We start from the raw sequence: 23,017 nt of genomic DNA on the forward strand, positions 1-23,017 counted from the left end.
TTTGTTTGCCTGCCTGCCTGCCTGCCTGCCTGCCTGCCTGCCTGCCTGCCTGCCTGCCTGCCTGCCTGCCTGCCTGCCTGCCTGGTTTGTTTGCCTGCCTGCCTGCCTGCCTGCCTGCCTGCCTGCCTGCCTGCCTGCCTGCCTCCTGCCTGCCTGCCTGCCTGCCTGCCTGCCTGCCTGCCTGCCTGCCTGCCTGCCTGCCTGCCTGCCTGCCTGCCTGCCTGCCTGCCTTGTTCGCTTGTTCGCTTGTTCGCTTGTTCGCTTGTTCGCTTGTTCGCTTGTTCGCTTGCTCGCTTGCTCGCTTGCTCGCTTGCTCGCTTGCTCGCTTGCTCGCTTGCTCGCTTGCTCGCTTGCTCGCTTGCTCGCTTGCTCGCTTGTTTGTTTTGTTGGATCCTTCGTTCGTTATTTATTCATTCGTTCGTTAGTTCATTCATTCGTTCGTTCGTTTGTTCGTTCGTTCGTTTGTTCATTTGTTCGTTCGTTCGTTCGTTCGTTCGTTCGTTCGTTCGTTCGTTCGTTCGTTCATTCGTTCGTTGAGGTTTTTGTTTATTTGTTTGTCGGATTGTTGGTGTGTTTGTTTGTTTTTTGGGTTTGTTGGTTGGTTGTTTGGTTGGTTGCTTAGGTTTATTTGTTTGTTCATTTTATTTTGTTCATTGATATTTATACTCATTTCAATAACTTTTTTAATTTTTATTTATTTTTGTGCTTTAAGTAGATTTAACTTTAAATAATATGAATGAGGGGAATTAACACTCGACAAGCTTGCTTCTTACAAATCATTGTTTAGTCTGATCAACTTGTTTAGATATTAAAAAGGAATGTACTGCTGCTTCTTACTTTTTGCGTTATTGTTGAAATAAAATGAATTAAGCTTCCCTTAAACTTTTACTTGCTGAGGGTGCTGTTGTTTTTGAGAAACGAGCAAAATAATTTCAATGGAAGTATTTACAATAGCTGTACATGTGCCTTAGATTTAACCTCCAGAAATTTGGGGTGCACCATCCTCTTTTAACTGTTTAATATTGGTGTTAATTGAAAAATTGTCATTTCACCGGCATACATGGCATAACAGCATAAATGCAAGAACAAAGGTCTTGATTTATTGAGCTAGACATAAAGACATTCAAAGCTTTATTTTTGTTTTGTTTGCAGGCGGATTGTTCACATGGACACCTTCAAGTTCAGAAAAAGTAAATATAACATTTATGGCAGATGATGGAACACTCCAATCTTCAGTTACACCCATTGTAAAGCTGTGCAAGTGTCTGGAAGAAACTCAGTGCAACTACAACCAGTTTCAACAAGATTCTTATGTGGGGGTTGACAAGTTTGCTGTAAGTTTGTGTAGAAATAAGGGACATGAGTTTTGTATGCTATAATCATGTGCGCGGACAACAGTCTTGGAGGCTGCGAACGGTGTTGACACATCATAAATCGTACATGTACATGTACATGTACGTGTTGGGGCTTTCCAAACCATTTTTGGGCTCTGGCTTCACCTCCGGCTCTGTTAAATGATTGGAAACACTGCAAAATGTCCACTGCTACAAAGTTGATGACAACCCCCAGCTTAGGTTTGAAAAAGGGCCCCATGGATAATTATTGGATGCTTCGCAGCAACAACTATTGCCCCGCCAGTTTGGCCAAGGGTTGTGTCATATGTTGTGCAGAAGGGGGTTCTGGACTTTATTGTGGGGTCCTGTCTATTTTGGGGTTTTTTTAAGAACAGAAGTCAAATGATAATCAAGGATTTTTGTGCTAGTTAAACAAATTAAATATTGATTGCATTTTATTTGTCTATTATTGTAGAATATGTCTTGATTAAATCTGGCTTTTCCATTTTACTCTGTTAAAGCCTTTTGAAATACAACACTTGTGGGGTAATTTTTTTGAAATCTCCTTTTACATAATCCTGCCCAAAAAAGCGATGCTAATAAGTGGTCAGATTGCAAGGCAAAGCATCTACATGTATCAGGTCTATAGGACCTGAAATCTTCTGGGGGCCACACAACCCTGTCAAATTGTTTGTTGTACTCACTCAGTGAAATCTGGTCTTTCCATGTCACACAGATTTGCATTGTTTTGCAATATACCAATATTATTCTGCCAAAAAAGGGAAATTCCATTCAAAATAGATTGTATGACAGATATCTGGTGTGGTGTTTAGGCTTTAACCACTGAGACACTTAGACATGTTTGATTGGACTGGTTTATGATGATATGTTTATTATTGGTCAGACATCTTGGATTGCAACTTATAGAATTAATAACTACAGTCAATAGAGGGCGGTATAACAACTCTACATTACCCCTTTTTTAGAAAAAAGGAAGAACAGAATTTGTTCTCTTTGCTGAGATGTTTAAAAAAAGAATTTCTCAAAAGTCTCTTTGAGCACAAACAAAAATGGTTGATTAGATGCATTCTTTAAATTTCTTTCCTTGAATGCCTTGCAAAATGTCCACTGCTTCAAGTTGCTAACATGGTAATCACAACAGTATGAATTTCTCATCAATTTTTCAAAAAAAGATTAAATGTATTAAAAAGGAAGACTTAAAGTGTCCTTTAGTTTCAAAGTTCTTTGACAAACAAACGGTTTGGTTTGTGTAAGTCCTCTTGAATTCACCAGTCCAGCTATGTTTTTTATCAGAAAATCTGAAAAATGCTTAAGAGTGAAATGAACTTTTTTTTTTTTTTTCAACAATTTTTTTTTGTGTTTTCCATAACTTTGAAAAACTGGTGAATTTTAGTTGTTGCTTTTTTCACAACTTATTTGACATAATCTTTGAATCTGACTGGAATCGTATGGACTCTAGTAGATCGTAGACAAGATTCCATTGAGCTGGGGCTCTGTGGTGTAGTCAGAAGTAGATCGGCATCAAGTGTTGGCAAGGTAGTGTCCTCCTGGGTAGGTGGTGGTTCTGCGATGAGAGGTTGGTTGTCGATTTGCTCTTCGTAGTCTTCTGAAGAAGAGTGGTGGTCTGGGGGAGGGGTTGGGATCCTTTTGAAGTGAGAAATGTTTCGCTTTGTGATCTTCTCGCCTCGTCTGGCTACAATCATGTTTCCTCTTCTCGTCATCACTTCAACCGGTTGGGGGTTGAATGGGGGAGTGTGTTTTGTTTTCTTTGGCTGACGCACAAGAACGGTGTGTCCTTCTTTGAGGTTGCTCGGCTTAGCATGAAGAAGATTATCTGTGTATTCCTTCATCTGTGACTTCTGTTGTGCATCACGTTCTCTGAGAAGGACGTCATGTTTGTGAGATTGCATTGGAGTCTGCAATTCGGGTAGCTCACATTTCAGCTTTCTGGAGTTTAGAGCTTCATGCACTTGGAGATACATTTGTCGTAGAGTGTGGAGTTGCTCTGTATTGACGGAAAAAAATTTGTACAGCTGTTGCTTCCAGCTTACTCCTTCTGACTCGGCTGTGCGTATGACTTTTCCAAGCATTCTGTTCAGGCGTTCGACTTCACCATTTGCTCTGGGCCATAGTGGTGTGACTCTGCGATGAGTGAAACCAAGGTATGCTGAAAACCTAGCAAACCCATGACCATGAAATGGCGGGCCATTGTCTGTCTTCACTACATCAGGGACTCCTTGTCTAGCGAAAATCGCATCTAGCTTTGGAATGGTTGCTTTGGATGAAGTAGAAGTAGCGATTTCGACTTCGGGATAGCGACTGTATTCGTCAACAACTACGAGAAGATATTCTCCTGACGCATATGGGCCAGTGAAATCCACTGCAACTTCTTTCCATGGGGCAGAGGGTAGAGGTGTCATTTTCAGTGGTTCTTGTCTTTCTGCACCACTAGTGGTTGCTGCTTGGCATGGAATGCATTTTTTCACTTTGTCTTCCACCATACCGTCTATTCCAGGAAACCAAACTTTCTCTCGCAGGAATGCTTTTGTCTTCACGATCCCTTGGTGACTGGCATGAGCAAGATTTACAGCTTTGGATCTCAGGGATGTGGGCATGACTAAGCGATTGGCTCTCAGGATCACTCCATTGCAGATTGTTAGCTCGGATCGAATTGGTTTGAATGATCGCATGTCGATGTCATCCCAGTCGTTTGACTTTCCAGATTGAATAGTCTTCATCAGCCTTTGCATGACTTCATCAGCTGCGGTTTCTTCGTGAACTTCATCAAGGGTCATTGCTTTAAAATAATAATAATAACACAGCATTTATAAAGGCGCGCTAAATCTGGTGAAAAACCATTCAAAGGCGCCGGACAAGATGGAAAGAGGGAAAATTCTCAAGTGTTGGGGAAAGCAAGTGTGAACAGGTGTGTCTTAAGTTGATGCTGAAAGATGGAGATGTCATGGATTTTCCTGAGGTTTTCAGGGAGTGAATTCCAGAGCCTGGGTGCTGTAATGGAAAAACCCCTGTCCCCGTAGCTGGCTAGACGGTCTTGTAGTACGGGGAGTCAACAGGTTTTGAATACAGAGTGGGGCTGAACCTTGGAGTGCCTTGAAAGTGAGAATGATTATTTTGAATTTGATGCGTTGTTTGATGGGAAGCCAATGTAGATTATAAAGGATTGGAGTGATGTGGGCATGCAATTTGTTTCCAGTCAAGAGACGTGCTGCAGCGTTCTGAACAGATTGGAGGCGCTGCAGCGTGCTCTGTGGAAGGCCAGCAAGCAGACTGTTGCAGAAATCCAGTCTGGAGGTGATAAACGCATGGATGAGTTGCTCTGCTGCCTTCATGGAAAGAAGAAGTCTGATCTTAGCGATGCGTCTGAGGTGTATGTAGGAAGATTGGCAGACACGAGAAACATGTTTTTCTAGGTTCATGCACTGGTCAAAGAGCACGCCGAGATTTCGTACATCTGTGCTTGGTGTGACCAGGGTATCGCCAATCTGAATGTTTTGGATGGGAACATTGTTGCGGAGTTGTGGAGAGGAGATGATTATGAACTTCATTTTAGAAGGATTGAACTTAAGAAAGTTGTCCAGCATCCATCTTTGGAAGTCGTGCAAGCAGTTGGTTAGTGACAAGAGGATGTTGTTGTGATTACCTACCAAGTTGGGACTGAAAGTTGTGTATAATTGTGTGTCGTCAGCGTAGAAGTGTGATTGTAAATTATGTTTCCTAGCAATTTGACCAAGTGGCTATGTATATAGAGTGAAAAGAACGGACCTAGGACAGAGCCCTGCGGGACTCCATAGTATACTTTGGCCTCCGGTGATGATTCCCCTTGAATTTGAACTACATGTAGTTGAGAATGGTTATGTAGGTAGGATTTGATCCAGTTTAAAGCTGTGCCCCCAATACCAAAATTAGAATGCAGTCTCTGGATGAGAACATCGTGGTCAATTGTATCGAAGGCCGCTGAGAGGTCGAGCAAGATCATCAGTACAGCCTTTTTGCTGTCGACTGCGCACATGATGTCATTGTGAACTTTAAGAAGGGCCGTTTCCACACTATGAAACTTACGGTACGCAGATTGGTGACTTTCGCGCAGCTGGTTTTCTAAACAAGTGTGCGTTTAGTCTTGCAGCAACGACCTTCTCAGTGACCTTCGACACAAAAGACAAATTAGATATAGGACGATAGTTCTTTAAGTCATTACAGTCCAAAGATTCTTTCTTGATTACTGGGGTGATCAAAGCAGTTTTGAAGCTGTCATTGCTTTAGGAACTGCATTGTTGCAAATGTAGTGAACATATTCTTCTGCAACAGATGTTTTTGGCGGCTTGTGTACTGGGTGTCGGCTTATGTAGTCTGCAGGATTTTCATCGTCTTTGCCTGGCTTGTACACAAGTTCATAGCTGTATGGCATGAGACGTAAACGCCATCGATCGATTCTGGGAGAAGTCTGTCTATAGCTTTTGAAGATACCCAGCAATGGCTTGTGGTCAGTCAGAATTCGGAACTTGGCACCTAGACATAGAGGTGAAAATGCTCAACACCCCAAACTGCACCAAGCATTTCACGTTCCGTCTGGGAGTATCGTGATTCAACATCTGACAGAGTACGACTTCCGTAGGAGACTATTTTTCCATCTTGGCATAGCATTGCACCTAGACCCACTGGACTTGCATCTACAATGATGTCGGTTTGTTTACGTGGATCGAAGTAGACCATTCTGCTTGAATCTGCTAGAACTTCTTTTAACCTTGTGAATGAATTGATTTCGTCTGGTCCCCACTTCCATTCTGCATCCTGGTGTGTAAAGAATACGGAGGGGTGCAGTGAGTGTAGCGTAGTTAGGGATGAATCTGGACATACATGTACATGTATATGAAGCGAGACCAAGTAGAGATTTGACTTCCTTCTGGTTTGTCGGTGGCGGCGCATTTATGAGTGCACCAATCTTCTTTGGGTCAGGAGCAAGACCATCCTTGCTGAAGATATGCCCATAGAAGCGGACTTTGGACTGGGCAAATTGCACTTGTCTTTGTTGAATTTTGCATTGTGACTCTGAAGTCTATCAAGTACTGCCTTCAGGTTTCTATCGTGCTCCAGTTTGTCTTTGCTGTATACTATGATGTCATCAGACATATTCTTGCATCCTGGGCCTGTGAGGAGTTGTGATACGGCTGTTTGGAAGATTTCTGAAGCTGCGTTTACACCAAACATCAAACGCTTGTAGCGACGGAGACCGACATGAGTGCTAAAAGTTGTGACATGTCGTACTTCGGGTGCGAGTTCAAAATGGTGATAGCCAGCAGTCATATCGAGTGTGCTGAATACGGATGCACCGTTCAAATCTGCTATGATGTCTTCTAGAGTAGGCATGGGGTGTCGCTCTCTCTTTATTGCTTTATTTGCTTGACGCATGTCAACACAAATTCTTACTGCTCCTGAGGGTTTCGGTACTACTACGATTGGACTGACCCATGGGGTAGGACCATCAATCTTTTCTATGATGTCCAGGTCTTCAAGTCTCTGGAGTTCTTTTTCCACGTCCTTTCGAGTGTGGAATGGAATGCGGCGATGCTTCTGTTGTTTTGGGAGCACATCTGGATCAATGTGGAGTTTGATTTGAACATCCTTGATTTTCCCAATGCCATCGAATAAGGAACTATACTGGCTAAAGACGTTTTCATGGCCTGTTGTTTTTTCTGTTTTCTGCATCATCCGTTCTGGTGCTGATTGTATGTTACACGTAACATGATCGGTGTTAAGATTGATTAACTTCAGTTGTTTTGCTGTTGTATACGAGAGTAGGTTACATGTGTCGGTATCAACTACGTGAAAGTCTGCTGGACAAGATGTGGAACCGACGGTAACATCAGCAGAGAAAACACCGAGTACTGGCAAAGGTGTTGCAGTGCCGTATGAGAATACTTTGGATTTCGGCTTTCTCATCTGGAACGAATGACGATCTTGTTTGAGGAGATTGAATGACTTTGAATCAAGAACAATGCTCCAGAATCTATCATGGCTGTCATGGTTGTATTGCCATGTTCATCTGACAGGTAGGCAAGTTGGCAGAGTGGATAACGAAAGCACTTGCATGATTAGCGAATACGTAGCCTGCATCAGTCTCAGAGTTGTCATCATCTTGATCAACAGTGTGTACCGCTTCGTTGGCTTACGCTGAGCGACAAACTGACGCAAAATGTCCCATTTTCTTACAGTGTCTACATTCTTTTCCGGTGGCTGGGCAGGTTGTTTTGTGTGGGAAAGGACCTCCGCAAAACCAGCATGTACGATTACCTTGTTGTGGTTGTCGGCGTTGAGACTGTGATTTTGGACCTGGCGGCGGTGATCATGGTGATTGGGATTTGACTGCTTATAATTATCTCGCCTGCCTGTATCACTGACTGCATAAGTGGCTTCTTGACGACCGGCTTCAACTAAATCAGCTTCACGCTCACTTGTCTCAAAAGAACGGCCAATGGTTAGTAGTTGGTCGAGGGTCATTGTCTCTCGCAGGGCTCTTCTGCGAAGACGTTGAGATTGACAGCTTAAGATTATCTGTGACACTATTTCATTGTCCATATTGTCATTCGCAGGTCTGAAATAGTTGTCGCAATCTGGTGTGGAATGTATCAAGTGTCTCGTTACTTTCTTGCTTGGCTTGTCTGAATTTGTACACCTCTGCTTTGTTTCTCCGAGGGTTGAAATATTTGGTTAATGCATCGACTGCTGGTTTATATTCTTCATCATCCCCCGTTTGATCTAGTGTATCGAAAATCTTGTCTACTTCAGTACCAGCATAATGAAGAAGTAATACCCTCTTTCGCTTTTCACTAGTGATGTCCATAGCTACCATCAACCTTTCGAACCGTTGCAGCCATTTTTTCCATCTAGGGCCTGCATTACTATCGGCATGGACGTCAAACCTCTGGAAAAACTGGTAGGATTGACATGTTGTATTAAGCGTGGCTGACTTGACAAAATAATGTTCTGATTCGGTGCTACTTTTCTGGATATAGAAGTAGAAAATGCCAAACAAATTTCGGCAACTCACCCTAGCTTGCTTGATTGTTATCCCTTTATCCTCGTCGCCAAAATGTGGTGTTTAGGCTTTAACCACTGAGACACTTAGACATGTTTGATTGGACTTATTTATGATGATATGTTTATTATTGGTCAGACATCTTGGATTGCAACTTATAGACTTAACAACTACAGTCAATAGAGGGCGGTATAACAACTCTACATCTGGGACCCCAAGCTTCTTGGGCCCCTGATCCGATGCTGGTTTCGCTTCCTGGGCTCACCAATTGTTCAAATAAAAAACCAACACCGCAAAAGTTGACAGAACATTTTGTAATCTGCATTTTTAACGAAAATTTGAAAGCTTTGAAGCTCTTAAAAAAAAAAAAACATAATTATAATTGGTAAAACCGGTTCTTTTCAGAGTCAACACGTTAACGAAGAGATCAATTTTAAATAGTCTATTTTCAGTTCAAAAGAAGAAAAACATTAATTTTTTTACACTATGACTTTATGCACTTTAAGCAAGTGTGTAAAGTTCGACAAACTTTGTGGAGGCAAAACTCTGAGAGGTGGTGTAAGTTTTGTAAATTCAATCATAACTTGTGGTTAAATCTATTCATAGTGATTTTAATGCAAGTGACTGCTTGTTTTCTTGACCTTCAAGTGAGAGATTTTTCAACTGAATTATCAAATTAAACCAGCAATCTTCTTATGTATATGGTCCAGTTTTAAAAGTCTGTCAACTAGATACAACAACTTTTATTTCAGACTGACTCAGGGTAATGATACATGTCAATGATAACATGGAGGTAGAACTTAATTGAACAATAAATTGGATTATAGAAACTTAGTAACAGAGCAGATGAAAATCGAGCCAGCATGGTAGGACAAAAGTGAATCAGATAAGAACTGCTTTTGTACTTTTTCCTTATGAGTGCAAATCAAAATATAGAACAACTTTTACAATTTCAGATATCATCATGTGATTGTCCTATTGGAAGGTCAGGAGCCACATGTGAAGAAGATTTCAATCCTTGTGTTGTGGAACCTTGCTTTCCCAATGTTCTCTGCAATGACACACTGGCGCCTTCACTTGGGTTTACCTGCGATACATGCCCCACTGGATTGATGGGTGATGGTTTTATATGTCAAGGTTGGCTTGCATTTGCTAAATCTATTTAATATCAAAGTATCTACATCCATGAATATGTGCAACACAACAAACAAGTAACTCAAGTTAAAAGGAATGGATTGGGGGGAAAGCATGAATTATGCTCCCCCTAACAAAGAAAGCATAAAAACTTACTTTGTGACAAGCAATGGAGAGCTGTTGATAGTGTAAACATTGTGAGAAACTGCTCCCTCTGAAGTAACATAGTTTTGAAAAAGAAGTAGTTTTCCACTAAAATATTTGAATTTGATTTTGAGACCTCGGAATCAGATTTTAAGGTTATAGGTCCCGAAATCAAGCATCTGAAAGCAAACAACTTCGTGTGATAAGGGTGTTTTTTCTTCCAGTTTTATCTCGCAACTTCAACAACCAATTGAGTTCAAATTTTCAAAGGTTTGTTATTTTGTGCATATGTTGAGATACACCAAGTGAAAAGACTGGTCTTTGACAATTACGAAGGTGTCCAGTGTCTTTAAATGAAGTGAGAATGTTGAAGTCTTACTGTAATGTTCATTTCACATTTATACTTAATGCGATAATGTGTCCACAATACGATAATATTCTTTTTTCTTTACTTTGTGGGATGAAAGAACTTGGGTGCAAGTGCCATCATTTCCTGCTTATAAGGTGCTCAATGTATAAGACGCAGTACCCTCAAACAACCAAAATAACAGAATTCAAGATTTAAGCATTTAAGTTGCACCGCAGTGTAAGATACAACTTGACTTTCACATGCAGTCTTGCCAGGTCCCATTCACTGCTGGTACATCAACACATACAGGGGTCACTGTGATTGTATAAGAACACTTGCCATAATGGTTAAAGGAATCATCATTTTTTTAATCGCAAAGATGAGTCACATTGTTCTGTTTTTCTGTTACAAAATAAATACATTCAGATATTGTAAAGATTAAGATGTTTTCCAAAAGATAGCTTCATCATGTTCATGGTTTTTCTTTTTATACAGCACATACCAATGTTTCGCTTGTCTTCGTTATCTCGGTTTTGCATGCTACAATACATCAATACTAGAGGGTGTCTTAATGATGCTTCCAGGAAATGAACGTATGCCCTCTGTTGGCAAAATCTTATACTTTTAAAATCATTATGTAGCATATGTTGATCATGACTGCTTGGATTCCTATGTCAGCCAATATGAGAGTACAGTCAGTGACATCTTGGATAAATACGCACCTTGGAAAACGAGATCAGTCAAGGTCCGAACTGAAGTCTCCTGGTTCACTGATGATATTCGTACAGCGAGAAAGATCTGTCGTCAACTGGAGCGGAAGTGGCAGAAAAATGGCAAATTGGCAATACAACGACAAGAATATCGCAACCAATGTAAAGTAGTTACATTCTCACGTACAAGAATCCTCAGGAGATCATAAGAAGCTCTTCAAGATAATTGGTAAGTTGTTGCTCAAACCCAAAACCCCTGTCCTTCCATCCACCTACAATAACCAGGACTTAGCAAATGAGTTCCAGAAATTCTTTGTCACCAAGATTTCAGACATCCGCTCATCATTTTCATCAGTCCCTTACAACGTGCCGCAGACATTGCCACATCATCAACCAGAGTGTAGACTTTCTGTGTTTGAGCCTGCCACTGTTGCTGAGATTCAAAGGGTTATTATGAAATCTCCTTCAAAATCCTGTGAGCTGGATCCAGTATCAACATCCATGATAAAGCAAAACATTGATATATTTGTACCCTACATCACTAAGCTTGTAAACGAATCTCTCAGTTCTGGTTGTTTCCCCGGTAGCCTCAAAGTTTCCTACATCAGGCCGCTCATCAACAAACCAAACCTGGACAAGGAGATATTCAAAAACTACAGACCGGTTGCAAACTTAAAATATCTTGGAAAAGTCATCGAACGAGTAGTGTCATCACGTATTTCTGATCACATTCATACTTTCAACCTGTCCGACGTGTTCCAGTCAGCATACAAGCCTTTCCATGGGACCAAGGCTGCACTAGTCCGTGTGAGCAACAAATTCTCTCTTCTATGGACAATGGTAACCTTACAGCACTAGTCCTGCTAGACTTAAGTGCTGCGTTTGACACTGTTGATCATAACATCCTTCTCTCTCGGCTCAAACCCAAAACCCCTGTCCTTCCATCCACCTACAATAACCAGGACTTAGCAAATGAGTTCCAGAAATTCTTTGTCACCAAGATTTCAGACATCCGCTCATCATTTTCATCAGTCCCTTACAACGTGCCGCAGACATTGCCACATCTTCAACCAGAGTGTAGACTATCTGTGTTTGAGCCTGCCACTGTTGCACCTTGGCATAGAGGACACAGCCCTAGCATGGTGCAAATCGTTTCTCCACAATAGAACTCAGCATGTATGTATTGGCACTGCGATATCCGACCCTGTTGTTTTGCACTACTCTGTGCCACAGGGGTCGGTACTCGGCCCGCAGTGGTTTACGCTGTACACTTTACCGATTCGTGACATCATCCTCAAATTTAATCTGAATTACCATGTGTACGCAGACGACACTCAGCTATACATCACGTTTAAATCTTGTTTTGCACTACTCTGTGCCACAGGGGTCGGTACTCGGCCCGCAGTGGTTTACGCTGTACACTTTACCGATTCGTGACATCATCCTCAAATTTAATCTGAATTACCATGTGTATGCAGACGACACTCAGCTATACATCACGTTTAAATCTTGTTTTGCACTACTCTGTGCCACAGGGGTCGGTACTCGGCCCGCAGTGGTTTACGCTGTACACTTTACCGATTCGTGACATCATCCTCAAATTTAATCTGAATTACCATGTGTACGCAGACGACACTCAGCTATACATCACGTTTAAATCTTCTCAAGAAAACGCCAATGCATCTATTGCAAGACTTGAGAAATGCATCCAAGAGATTCGACGTTGGACACAACAAAACTTCCTGAAGTTAAATGATGATAAGACAGAGTTCCTTTTATTTGGGTCACGTCAACAGTTAACTAAGGTTTCAGTGCCATACATCTCCATCGGTGATGCTCGGATAGCATCGGGGATGCTCGGTGATGCTCGGTGATGCCTCGCTGAAAGCTCGGTGATGCCTCGCTGAAAGCTCGGTGATGCCTCGCTGAAAGCTCGGAACTTGGGGTTATTTTTGATTCATCGATGACACTTCATCAGCCACACATCAACAATATTGTTCGTTTATCATCATATCACATCAGGAATATAGGTAAGATTCGCAAGTACTTGGACAAAAGTGCCACTGAAAAGGTCATTCACGCATGTGTTACTTCTCGTCTTGACAACTGCAATGCTCTTCTCTACAGTCTTCCTAACAACCAGATTTCCCGACTTCAACGGCTCCAGAATACTGCTGCCCGCATTGTGACACTGTCTAGAAAATCCTGTTCTATCACCCCCATTCTGAAACAATTACACTGGCTCCCTATCTCTCAACGAATCATCTTCTAGCTGATGCTCATTGTCCACAAAGCTGTAAATGGCAAGGCTCCCCACTATATTTCTGAACTGCTTCAAGTTTACACTCGATCAAGGAATCTTCGATCAAGTTCCATGCTTCTTCTCATTGAACCCAAGTCTCAACACTCATGGGAAGACAGGTCTTTTTCTTCAGCCGCGCCACGCATCTGGAACTCTCTACCACTTAATCTTCGATCTTGTGTTTGTACCGCAAAATTCAAGTCTCTTCTCAAAACTTATCTTATGTCACAGGTTTTCAATGACTTATTTTGTTGTGTCTGTTTTTCTTTGTGTTGTGTTTTGTTTTTTGTTTTGTTTTTGGTTTTACTGCACCTTGAACACCCAGCAGGGTGGATATGTGCGCATTATAAGTCTTATTATTATTATTATTATTATTATTATGTTGCCTTGGTTACAGACCATTTTGTATGATGGTAATTTTTGGTAAATTAGGGGGTTTTTAAATTCTTTTTTTGCTAACATATTTAAAAGTGCAATTAGCCAAAGTATTTCAAAAAAGGTTTTGTTATTTATGTCGCATTGGCTAGGTAAACTTTAAAATATTTGCTAAAAAAACAGTTTTCAAAACCCCAAATTGGCCCAAAATACCCCAAAACCGAAAAATGGCCCATTACTATGACACAGCTGGGAATGGATCTTACTGTTTGCTTGCACCCAAATCCTTTCATCATGCAAAGTATTGCACAAAGTTGTTTTGGTCGTGGTTATGTCCAATGTTTTCATGAATTGAACTTGAAATTATGTTCTATTTGTCTCATAATAAGATACTTGTTTATTATTTGTTTGTAGATCGCAGTGAACCAATAGTTGCTTGTCCAGCTGCTGGTACTGTCAACGTAACACCAAATGCTAACTTTAGTCGTAAAGTTGTTTGGATACCTGAGTTTGCACTTGCCAATGACTCTTTCGATGGAAAAGTTGAGGCTTCATGTTTTATTTTGGATGAGGGAGTGAAGAAGTCAATAACTTCCAATGACACCTTTGTAGTTGGAGATACACAGGTGGACTGCACTGCTGTTGATGCCGCTGGTAATGTCGGTAGCTGTACCTTCACTGTTAGTGTTAAAGGTTAGTACAAAAATTAATGCATAAAATAAACATTTGTTAAACCAATATAGCGATTAACACCAACCAACTATTTATATTCAAATTGCTGTTAATTTTCAAAGTTGTACATGTTTCACATTGTACATGTAGTCTCATTCTTGATTTGCATAAATAGTTCATTATGCAAAAAAATAGCAGACTAAAGAATGTCTCTTGAGAACAAAAGTATTTTAAGTATTTATATAACAGTGAGGGCCTTGTTGTCACTGCGTGTTAATAACCTTGATTGAAAGCTGGCCTCTGTGAAACGACTGAGCCAAATTGGCACCTGGTCATTACTGTGCAGTGAAGACCAAGTGAACAGTGTTATAATCTTGTAGAACTTTGCTGTTTTGTTGAAATTGCCAAAGCTTACTTTACACAATGTACATGTCAGTGTTCAAGCTACCTGACACATGCCTGACACTTTGCTTTAAGTGAAGGTTTAATGTAAACAAGTTCTACATTTGAAGCAGGTACATTTGTGACAACCCATTATTTCTGTTTGGCCTGTACCTGGGGGAGTTTGGCACTGACCTAGGATTAGGATATCACCCAGGTTTTTAGGGCGGCAGAATGCAACCATGGGGTCCTCAGGGATTGCTGAGTGTAACATGTTGGAGGAGTGAAGGATGGTCATGTTATTATTGAGGATTGAGGAAAGTTTAGTTTATGGTGGAAGGTGGTGACCAGGGCAACTCTATTGGTAGGATTTGTTTTGCTCCTGTGTTGGTCAACAGTATGGTGAGGTACGCTGAGGGCCCTGTTATTAGCAAGCTGGACCCTGCGTTATGTTACCTCTTGAAACAAGGTGTTTCCTCGGCTCTGATGAGGGTCTTTTGTACAAGGTACAGTATCTGTGGAACAAATACGCCTGGGTGTGGCAATTATTGTTCTTGTATTAAAAATTATAAAATATAATGTGAAATCAATGTCACACCCCTGAACTATCTTGCTTGCATTGTCAAATCGAGAAAGAACATCACACAGACAGTAAAGTAACAATCTTGAATTACATGTTCTTTAAAGACCCTGGACACTATTGGTAATTGTTAAAGACCAGTCTTTTCACTTGGTGTATCTCAACATGTGCATAAAATAACAAACCTGTGAAAATTTTTAGCTTGATTGGTCGTCGGAGTTGCGAGATAACTATGAAAGAAAAAACACCCTTGCCACACGAAGTTGTGTGCTTTCAGATGCTTGATTTCGAGACCTCAAATTCTAAATCTGAGGTCTAAAAATCAAATTCGTGGAAAATTACTTCTTTCTCAAAAACTCTGTCGCTTCCAGAGGGAGCCGTTTTTTCACAATGTTTTATTCCATCGACCTCTGCCCATTACTCGTTACCAAGTGAGGCTTTATGCTAATAATTATTTTGAGTAATTACCAATAGTGTCCAATGCAGGGTTCTCCACAGGGTTAAATTTTGTCCGGGCGCTAAACCAATCCTGCACTATCGTCAAATTGCGCAAACCATTCCTGCATTGTTTTCAAATTACACAAATAATTCATGCACGATCTTCATATTGCGCAAATTATTCCATATCTATCGGCATAATGCGCAAATTACGCATACTATTCATCAAATATTCATCAAATAGATAAGCCAGTGGCACAAACCACAAACCATTCCTGCGATCGGCACATGGTTGCACGTTGCACAAACTATTCCTGCAAGATCGACTGATTGTGCGAAAAATTTTGCGCAAATCATTTCAGCACGAACAATACCACTTTGTGCCGATTGCCCGAAGAAAAAAATTGAGTTTCAGATTTTCGTCTGGGTATTTTTCGATCTCTGATCGGTGCCTTATACCACGTAAACTTGATATCAAGTCTGAGAGTGTGGTAATTCATCTGCATCAGCCACGCAGAATTCCCCCGTAGATTTGCTACCACGCTCTAACTCGCTCTAATGACAGATGTTTATTCACGAGAGGGCGCTGTTTCATCCAATAATATATCAGGACCGCACGATCACAGACTTGGAACCAAGTCTAAATACCACGCTGTTGTCAAAAATGTAGTCAGAATGCCCTGCGACACAGAGAAAAATGCACACGAAATGCCATTACGAAATAGCCGACTTTAGGGTACAGTCGCTGCACACAAAAAGGTAGGTGATACAGTGCATTGAACGGTGGTTTGTGTTCGTCGTAAAGTGTTTTTCGAAATGTTTTGTCCGGGCGCAATATTTTTTGTCCGGGCGCACGACGATTTTGTCCGGATGCGGCATTTTTTGTCCGGGCGCATTTGGTATTTTGAGAATTTTTTGTCCGGGCGCAATGCCCGGACAAAACCGCATGTGGAGAACCCTGCACTGCCTTTTAAGGCCCCTCTGACTGTTAAGATTTAACTGATATGCATGCTTATGATGCAATAGTTTAAAATAAAATTATTAAAAACCAAGTCTATTCTTTGCTTCTTTAGATAATGAGAGTCCAAATGTCACATGTCCAATGAACATAAAGGTCCTGCATGAAATGAGTCAAGGAAACGTCAGTTGGTCACCGATGCCAAAAGCTACTGATGTTGTTGATGGTGTAATTGATCCAATCAATATTACATGTGTTAATGGTAAAGGCATAATGGTGACGTCAGGCAGTCTATTCGATGTAGGAACCACAACAGTGACATGCACAGCAGTTGACTCTTCGGAAAATATTGCAACTTGCTCCTTTGAGATCTCTGTGAATGGTGAGTGATGTGTTGGGTATTCCCCCTTTAGACTAAAGACCCTTTTGGAGATGCGTCCGCTTGGACTCCCTTAGGTGGCTTTTTAATACTGACTCAACAGTAAGCAAACCAGACTCAGTAAGTGAGTCCTGACTGAACACACTCAGACACTTGGACGTCTAAAGATCTGACGATAAGGTTAACTAAATACCGCCAATTGTAGACTTGATCCAAGTCCCGTTCTCGTGTGGGAGGTCCCTAAGCATACCCGCTGCCGTCAATGTAGCTATTGTGGTCCCGAGAATGGGACTTGACGAGGTCCTTTCTTACTCTGCACGTTGTTATTGGAAAATCTCCCCAAATGGGGAGATGTACAAAACCAATGGGAGTGTGGAAGCGCTGCCATAATATTCAATTAATATTCATTATTCTCTGTGACATCACAGTGCAAGACACTGAGTGCACGCGTCTAGTAGACTGTAGTACTAACCCCACAAATAACAAATGACCTACGGCCTTCAGAATGTCCAGTATTGTAGAGGATGAAGTTTTCTGTGAGGTATTTTGGTGCTTGACCATGAAGTCATTTGTGAACATACAGGAGGATTTTGTATTTGATTCTTTCTCGTACTGGCAGCCAGTGAAGAGATCTCAGCAGGTCAGAGGAATTTTGTTGTCTGCCACAGGCAAACACAAGATGAGCAGCTTTGTTCTGAAGGCGCTGTAGATGCTTGAGATCTACTTCTCTGACACCGTACAATAGTGTGTTGGCGTAGTCAATGCGAGAAAGAACCAATGATCTGACAGCATGATGGCATGACGACTGAGTAAGAAACCTGCGAATACGCCGTAAATCACGGATATGAAAGTGAACACTCTTACATACAGAATTTATGTGACTGGTCATGGCGAGGGATGAGTCGAGATTTACACCCAAATTTTTGACAGTAGCAGAGGGGTTGATGGATATCTAAATCGAGCTGAATGTTGGGAAATGTTTTAAGAACCCTGGGAGAGGTGAACACCATAAATTCAGTTTTGGCTTGATTTAGTTGCAACTTATTATTACTCATCCAGGTGTTGATTTGGGAGATGCAGGTAGAAAGATTTCTAAGGGCCTGTTGGCAATCACCTAGAACCTTGGGGTCAAACTCAGTATAAAGATTTCTAAGGGCACGTTGGCAATCACCTAGAACCTTGGGGTCAAACTCAGTATAAAGATTTCTAAGGGCCTGTTGGCAATCACCTAGAACCTTGTGGTCAAACTCGGTATAAAGTTGGGTGTCATCGGCATAGACATGGAAATTAATATTGTGGTTTCTGATGATATCGCCAATGGGATGAGTGTACATGATAAATCCCTGTGGTCCTATAACAGAGCCCTGTGGTATGGAGCATTTAAGAACATGGTTATCAGATACTGCATTTCTAATGGACACTTTGGTACAGCGATCATTTAGGTAAGACTGGAACCATGCAAGGGCAACACCTGTGATACCAAAACGGGTCTCAAGCCTATCCAAAAGAATATGATGATCAATTGTATCGAAGGCTGCAGACATACATATCGAGTAAAACCATTAGAACAACTTGTTTTTGTCAAGAGAATGTGAAATGTCACTTTTGACCTTGAGCAAGGCCGTTTCTGTACTGTGGTGTGCTTTATAAGCGGATTGAAATTTCTCATCGAAGTTGTTGTTGTTGACGTGGTTTATGACTTGACATGATGCAGCCTTTTCAGTGAGTTTGGCAAGGAATTTAATATTAGAAATCGGGCGAAAGCTATTGAGTACATTGCAATTCATGGTAGGTTTCTTAAAGCACAGGTGTGATGATGGACTGCTTTAATGATTCAGGGAAAACACCGGACGTATTCATAAGTGAATACATATCTGGCAACTGCGGCATCGTCAAGTCCCTGGTACCGCGTGCACAGGTTGGAGAATGCAGAACATCACAAAACAAGAGTTTTGCTGACATTGGCACGGGATTGGGACTTGAGTCAAGTCTAAGCGAATTGTTGCTCACAGGGTCATTGCAGCACTTTGATGGTGTGCCAGCCTGGCCAATGAACTCTGCTACAGGATAGCATAGGCATTATTTTCAAATGTGTTCCTGTTGGGGGCCACACATGGGCCAAATTTAGTATACTGGGGGCCCAGTACTACTTCTGCCCATCACAAGCTGAGCTGCCAGTGCTTTGTAGGTAATGCAACCCCCTCAGCCTGTTGACAAAATGAACTGCATGCCCAATCCATAGAGAAAAACATAACAAATTTTTAAAAGATGGATTTTTTTTATACAAAAATCGAAAAATAGTAATTTTTTCAAGATGGCCGCTAAGTATTTTAAATCAAACAGGCCACCAATTCTTCAGTTTGAACCGACCGCAAACTTATTTTATACCTATTTGTTGCATGAGGACCTGTGTTAACACTATGAATAGGGTCGGATTACACTAAAGTAAAAAGATTGGTTGGTGCATTCACTAATATTGTATTATGAAAAAGACTGTTACACGTGGTATAGAGCATAACATTAGTTTCGGGAAAAGCTCCTAGGCCAGTCTTGTGAAAAGATTTTTTTGACAAAATATGAAAAATAGTAAATAGTAATAAAAAAAAAGGGATGCGGCCTCAAAAACGGATGCGAGCGGGGACGATCAACTGGTATTTGTTTTTATTTGGCCTTAGTTGCAACTGTCAAATCTTCGTTCCATTGTCGCGCAACGTTGTAAGTAGACTGGTGCTTTGTTTATATCAACAATGTACTATGACTCTGCATGGGGGGGGGGGGTTGTGACCACTGGGGGCATCCTCCAACTGCTTCATCATACAAATGTCAGCCGGACCATTTGTCAGCCGGACCAAGATGAGCAACAAGTTGACAGAGCGGGGGAGGTTTGTGACTCAACGGGGCATCCTCCAACTGCTTTGTCAATATACGAATGTCAGCTGGACTGTCTGAAGTGAAAGAGGGGTTGACGGAGCGGGGTTGGGGGGGGGTAGGATTTGTGACCACTCGGGCAGCTGCTACTGCTTGTCAGTACAAATCTTGAGATAAACCAGGAGCCAATGGAGCGGGGGGGGGGGAGGTTTGTGCCCACTCGGGACATCCTCCAACTGCTTCATCAATACAAATGCCATACGTATGTATATCATGATTTTGCTTTGGGTCCATAGCCTTGCTTGGTACACAGATGTGACAGGTGAAACCTGTATGGTTTTGTTTTCCCTGTTAATTTGTTCAATTCCCTTTGATTTTAACAAAGAGGTAGTTCTCCATGGTTTTACTTTATTACATCTTTGTCCTTCATGCCATTAAATTTCAAGTTACAGTTTATTGCATCTGTGGGAGTTTTCTTTAGCCAATCTTAATCTTGATCTTTGCACCCCATGGTCATATTGAGACCTGGAACCACGGATGGCACTAGTCTCATTTGCATACTCTTGTATTGTTAGTTGTTTCATGTTTATTCATTAGCTTAGTCATAGCCCAGGAATGCAGTACACTGGTTCTTGTGAGTCTTTTTCATAATCTTAGTTCAGTTGTTCACAAAACACCATCTTGTAAGGAGTTGTTTTTAAAGTGAGATAGTTTTGTACAGCGCTGGCTGCGCACAGTTTCCACTGTTGGGAAAGTGGAATAAAAACACATTATCTTCATCACAATGTTGTTTCCAGACTTGATAAAGAACTCTCTGTGTCACAGGCGTCGTAGACAGGATCAAGTTTATTTCCCAGCAGTGGACGAACCCCGGCCAGCGCTGCTGGCAGTTTGCAGTTTGCAGTTTCCAGTTTATAATGGTTTGCCAGCTCAACAAAATAACTGATGAACTCAAATATTTTATCGGAGGTAAAAGGAGGAAGGAACATGGGAGAAAATCATCAGCGGAGCAAGCTCTACTAAAGACCTTGATGGAGTATGGATGAAGAGAGAAAGAGGTAGAAAAGAGATTCTGGACTGGATGGAGATGCTGTGGACAGCAGAATGTGATCGACTCAGGAGGTGGATGTGCAGTAACCATGTACACATCATGTGGCATATGGGAACTATCAGGGATAGTCAAAGGAAACTGTAATCCAGTACAAGCTATATGCTTCACCTCAAGTCATCTTTCTCTGGGATTTCTCTGTTGTCAGGCACCATGGCTAGACACCAGTTTGTTTTCTGGAGGGAGGATGACGGTTGTAGTTGACGGAAGAGAAGCCGATGACATATCACCCAGCGCTATGCGGTGATGAGACGAGGATGTTGGGAGCTGTACCATGACATTGATGTGACCCATCAAGGGACTCAATGGGTGGGTAAGGCATGGAACCAGCAGTCTCCATTGTTTCAACTCGAGACATGGTGTTCGTCGGGGAAGTATTCTGTTGTACGTGCGTATGCCTGCTACTAACTATCATCAGCGAGAATTCAACGGAGATAGTTCATTCTCTGAAGCTTTGTTTTTTCAAGTTTGTGGGTGGAGACCCCTGATGCGTGTATTCCAGTCCCTGTCCTTTTTAACTTTTGACATTAACATCGCTACTATAAATTGTAGTACCACTGGTTTCGGACAAGCTGTGGAGACCCCACCTCATCATTTTGAACTCATTACACCATGAAGTTTGAACTTTGAACAGTTTTCTTGTATCTAACAAGTGTCTTGATTTATGTTATATAAATACCATTATTCGATTGCTTGATGTTTTTTCAGTCTTGATATGTTTTTTTGTTGCATTTTTCTACATGGAAATCGATGAATCGTTGATTGTACAGCAAGCCGAAGTGGAGAATTTATTTTTTATCTGGACTTTTTCCTAGAAGTTCAAGTTTTTCCTTGCTTGAGAAGTATTTTTTTACATTGTTTTTTTATGCCTGTGGTTATCGTTTATGAGTGATAGTACAGTGACAATGTGTAGTTGTTAGTTTCAGTTTCATGAACCATTTTTTGGTTTAAGTTACCCTCATATGACTGATGGTTTACAGAGGTATTACAAGAAGAGTTTAAAGGAACACGTTGCCTTGGGTCGGTCGAGTTGGTCTATAAAAAGCGTTTATAACCGTTTGTTATAAAATGCATATGGTTGGAAAGATGTTTAAAAAGTAGAATACAATGATCCACACAAATTTGCCTTGAAATTGGGTGGTCTTCCTTTTACTTTGCGAACTAACACGGTCGGCCATTTATGGGAGTCCAAAATTTGACTCCCATAAATGGCCGAACGTGTTAGTCGGCGAGGTAAAAGGAAAACCGTGCAATTTCGAGGCGTGTTTGTGTGGATCATTGTATTCTACTTTTACAACATCTTTCTACACATATCGATTTGATTAAAACCGGTTACAGACGCTTTTCAAAGACCAACTCATCCGATCCAAGGCAACGTGTTCCTTTAAGTTTATTACATTATTTGTTCAATGTTTTTTTTTTATTGTAACAAGTTTGTCAAATAACAAAAAAGCCCACCCTTGTTTCCGCACGTTTCGCCATGTCATGACATATTGTGTTTAAAATAAATCCGTTATTCTCGATATTGAGAATTGATATTGTTTTATTGTTTTTCTCAATAAGTAAAGCATTTCATGAAATAATATTTCAAGTGAAGACTTTCACCATTACCTTCTGTAAACCCTGTAAGTTATTTGTAAATCTGTGAACTTTTTTTGTTCTGTTCCGAAAGTGCCAAAACATGCTTAGTCTCAAATGCAATATCGGCTGTCATATTTTTTCTTTTTATTCTCCTGATCTGTTTTTACATCCCTTTCCCCTAAAAAACTTTGTCTAGATTCCTGGCAGGAGCCTGTTGGGAATTCGGGAGAATCCTGCCAGGATTCCAGCCAACTGAGCAGGAAAAACCTGCTAGAGAATTCAATGAGTTGCAATCCCGGACAGCGAGAAACCAATCACAACAGTAAACCACATAAACTATATAGAACCTCACAAAGTTACCCCAATATCCAACAACAAAATGTAAAATGAAACCAGTAAAAATGGATAAATAAGGATGCACAAAATACCAAGCCATTATAAAACCATCGGTTGTGGCATTGCAGATTTAACCCACTAGTCTACATTTATCTTATTTCTTGTTTAATGTTAAAGGGAAGGTACAAGTTTGGTAGTTGTCAAAGACCAGTCTTCTCACGTGGTGTCTCAACATAAGCATAAAATAACAAACCTGTGAAAATTTGAACTCAATTGGTGATCGAAGTTGCGAG

General features: G+C 41.1%; 1 protein-coding gene across 4 annotated transcripts in view; it reads left to right on the forward strand.

The window, feature by feature from the left end:
* LOC117302993 overlaps positions 1–23,017 on the forward strand; it is a gene marked incomplete at its 5' end in the record, with an annotated part of 68,423 nt that overhangs the window by 18,440 nt on the left and 26,966 nt on the right. For all 4 annotated transcript variants that reach the window (XR_004520475.1, XM_033787013.1, XM_033787014.1 and 1 more), the window contains 4 exon segments: positions 1,153–1,334; positions 9,366–9,546; positions 13,838–14,116; positions 16,568–16,834. Coding sequence is in view for 3 of the 4 variants with exons in the window: in XM_033787013.1 (XP_033642904.1) it covers positions 1,153–1,334; positions 9,366–9,546; positions 13,838–14,116; positions 16,568–16,834 (909 nt within the window).

The sequence above is a fragment of the Asterias rubens genome, chromosome 19, assembly GCF_902459465.1.
Source record: "Asterias rubens chromosome 19, eAstRub1.3, whole genome shotgun sequence".
Lineage (NCBI taxonomy): Eukaryota > Metazoa > Echinodermata > Asteroidea > Forcipulatida > Asteriidae > Asterias > Asterias rubens.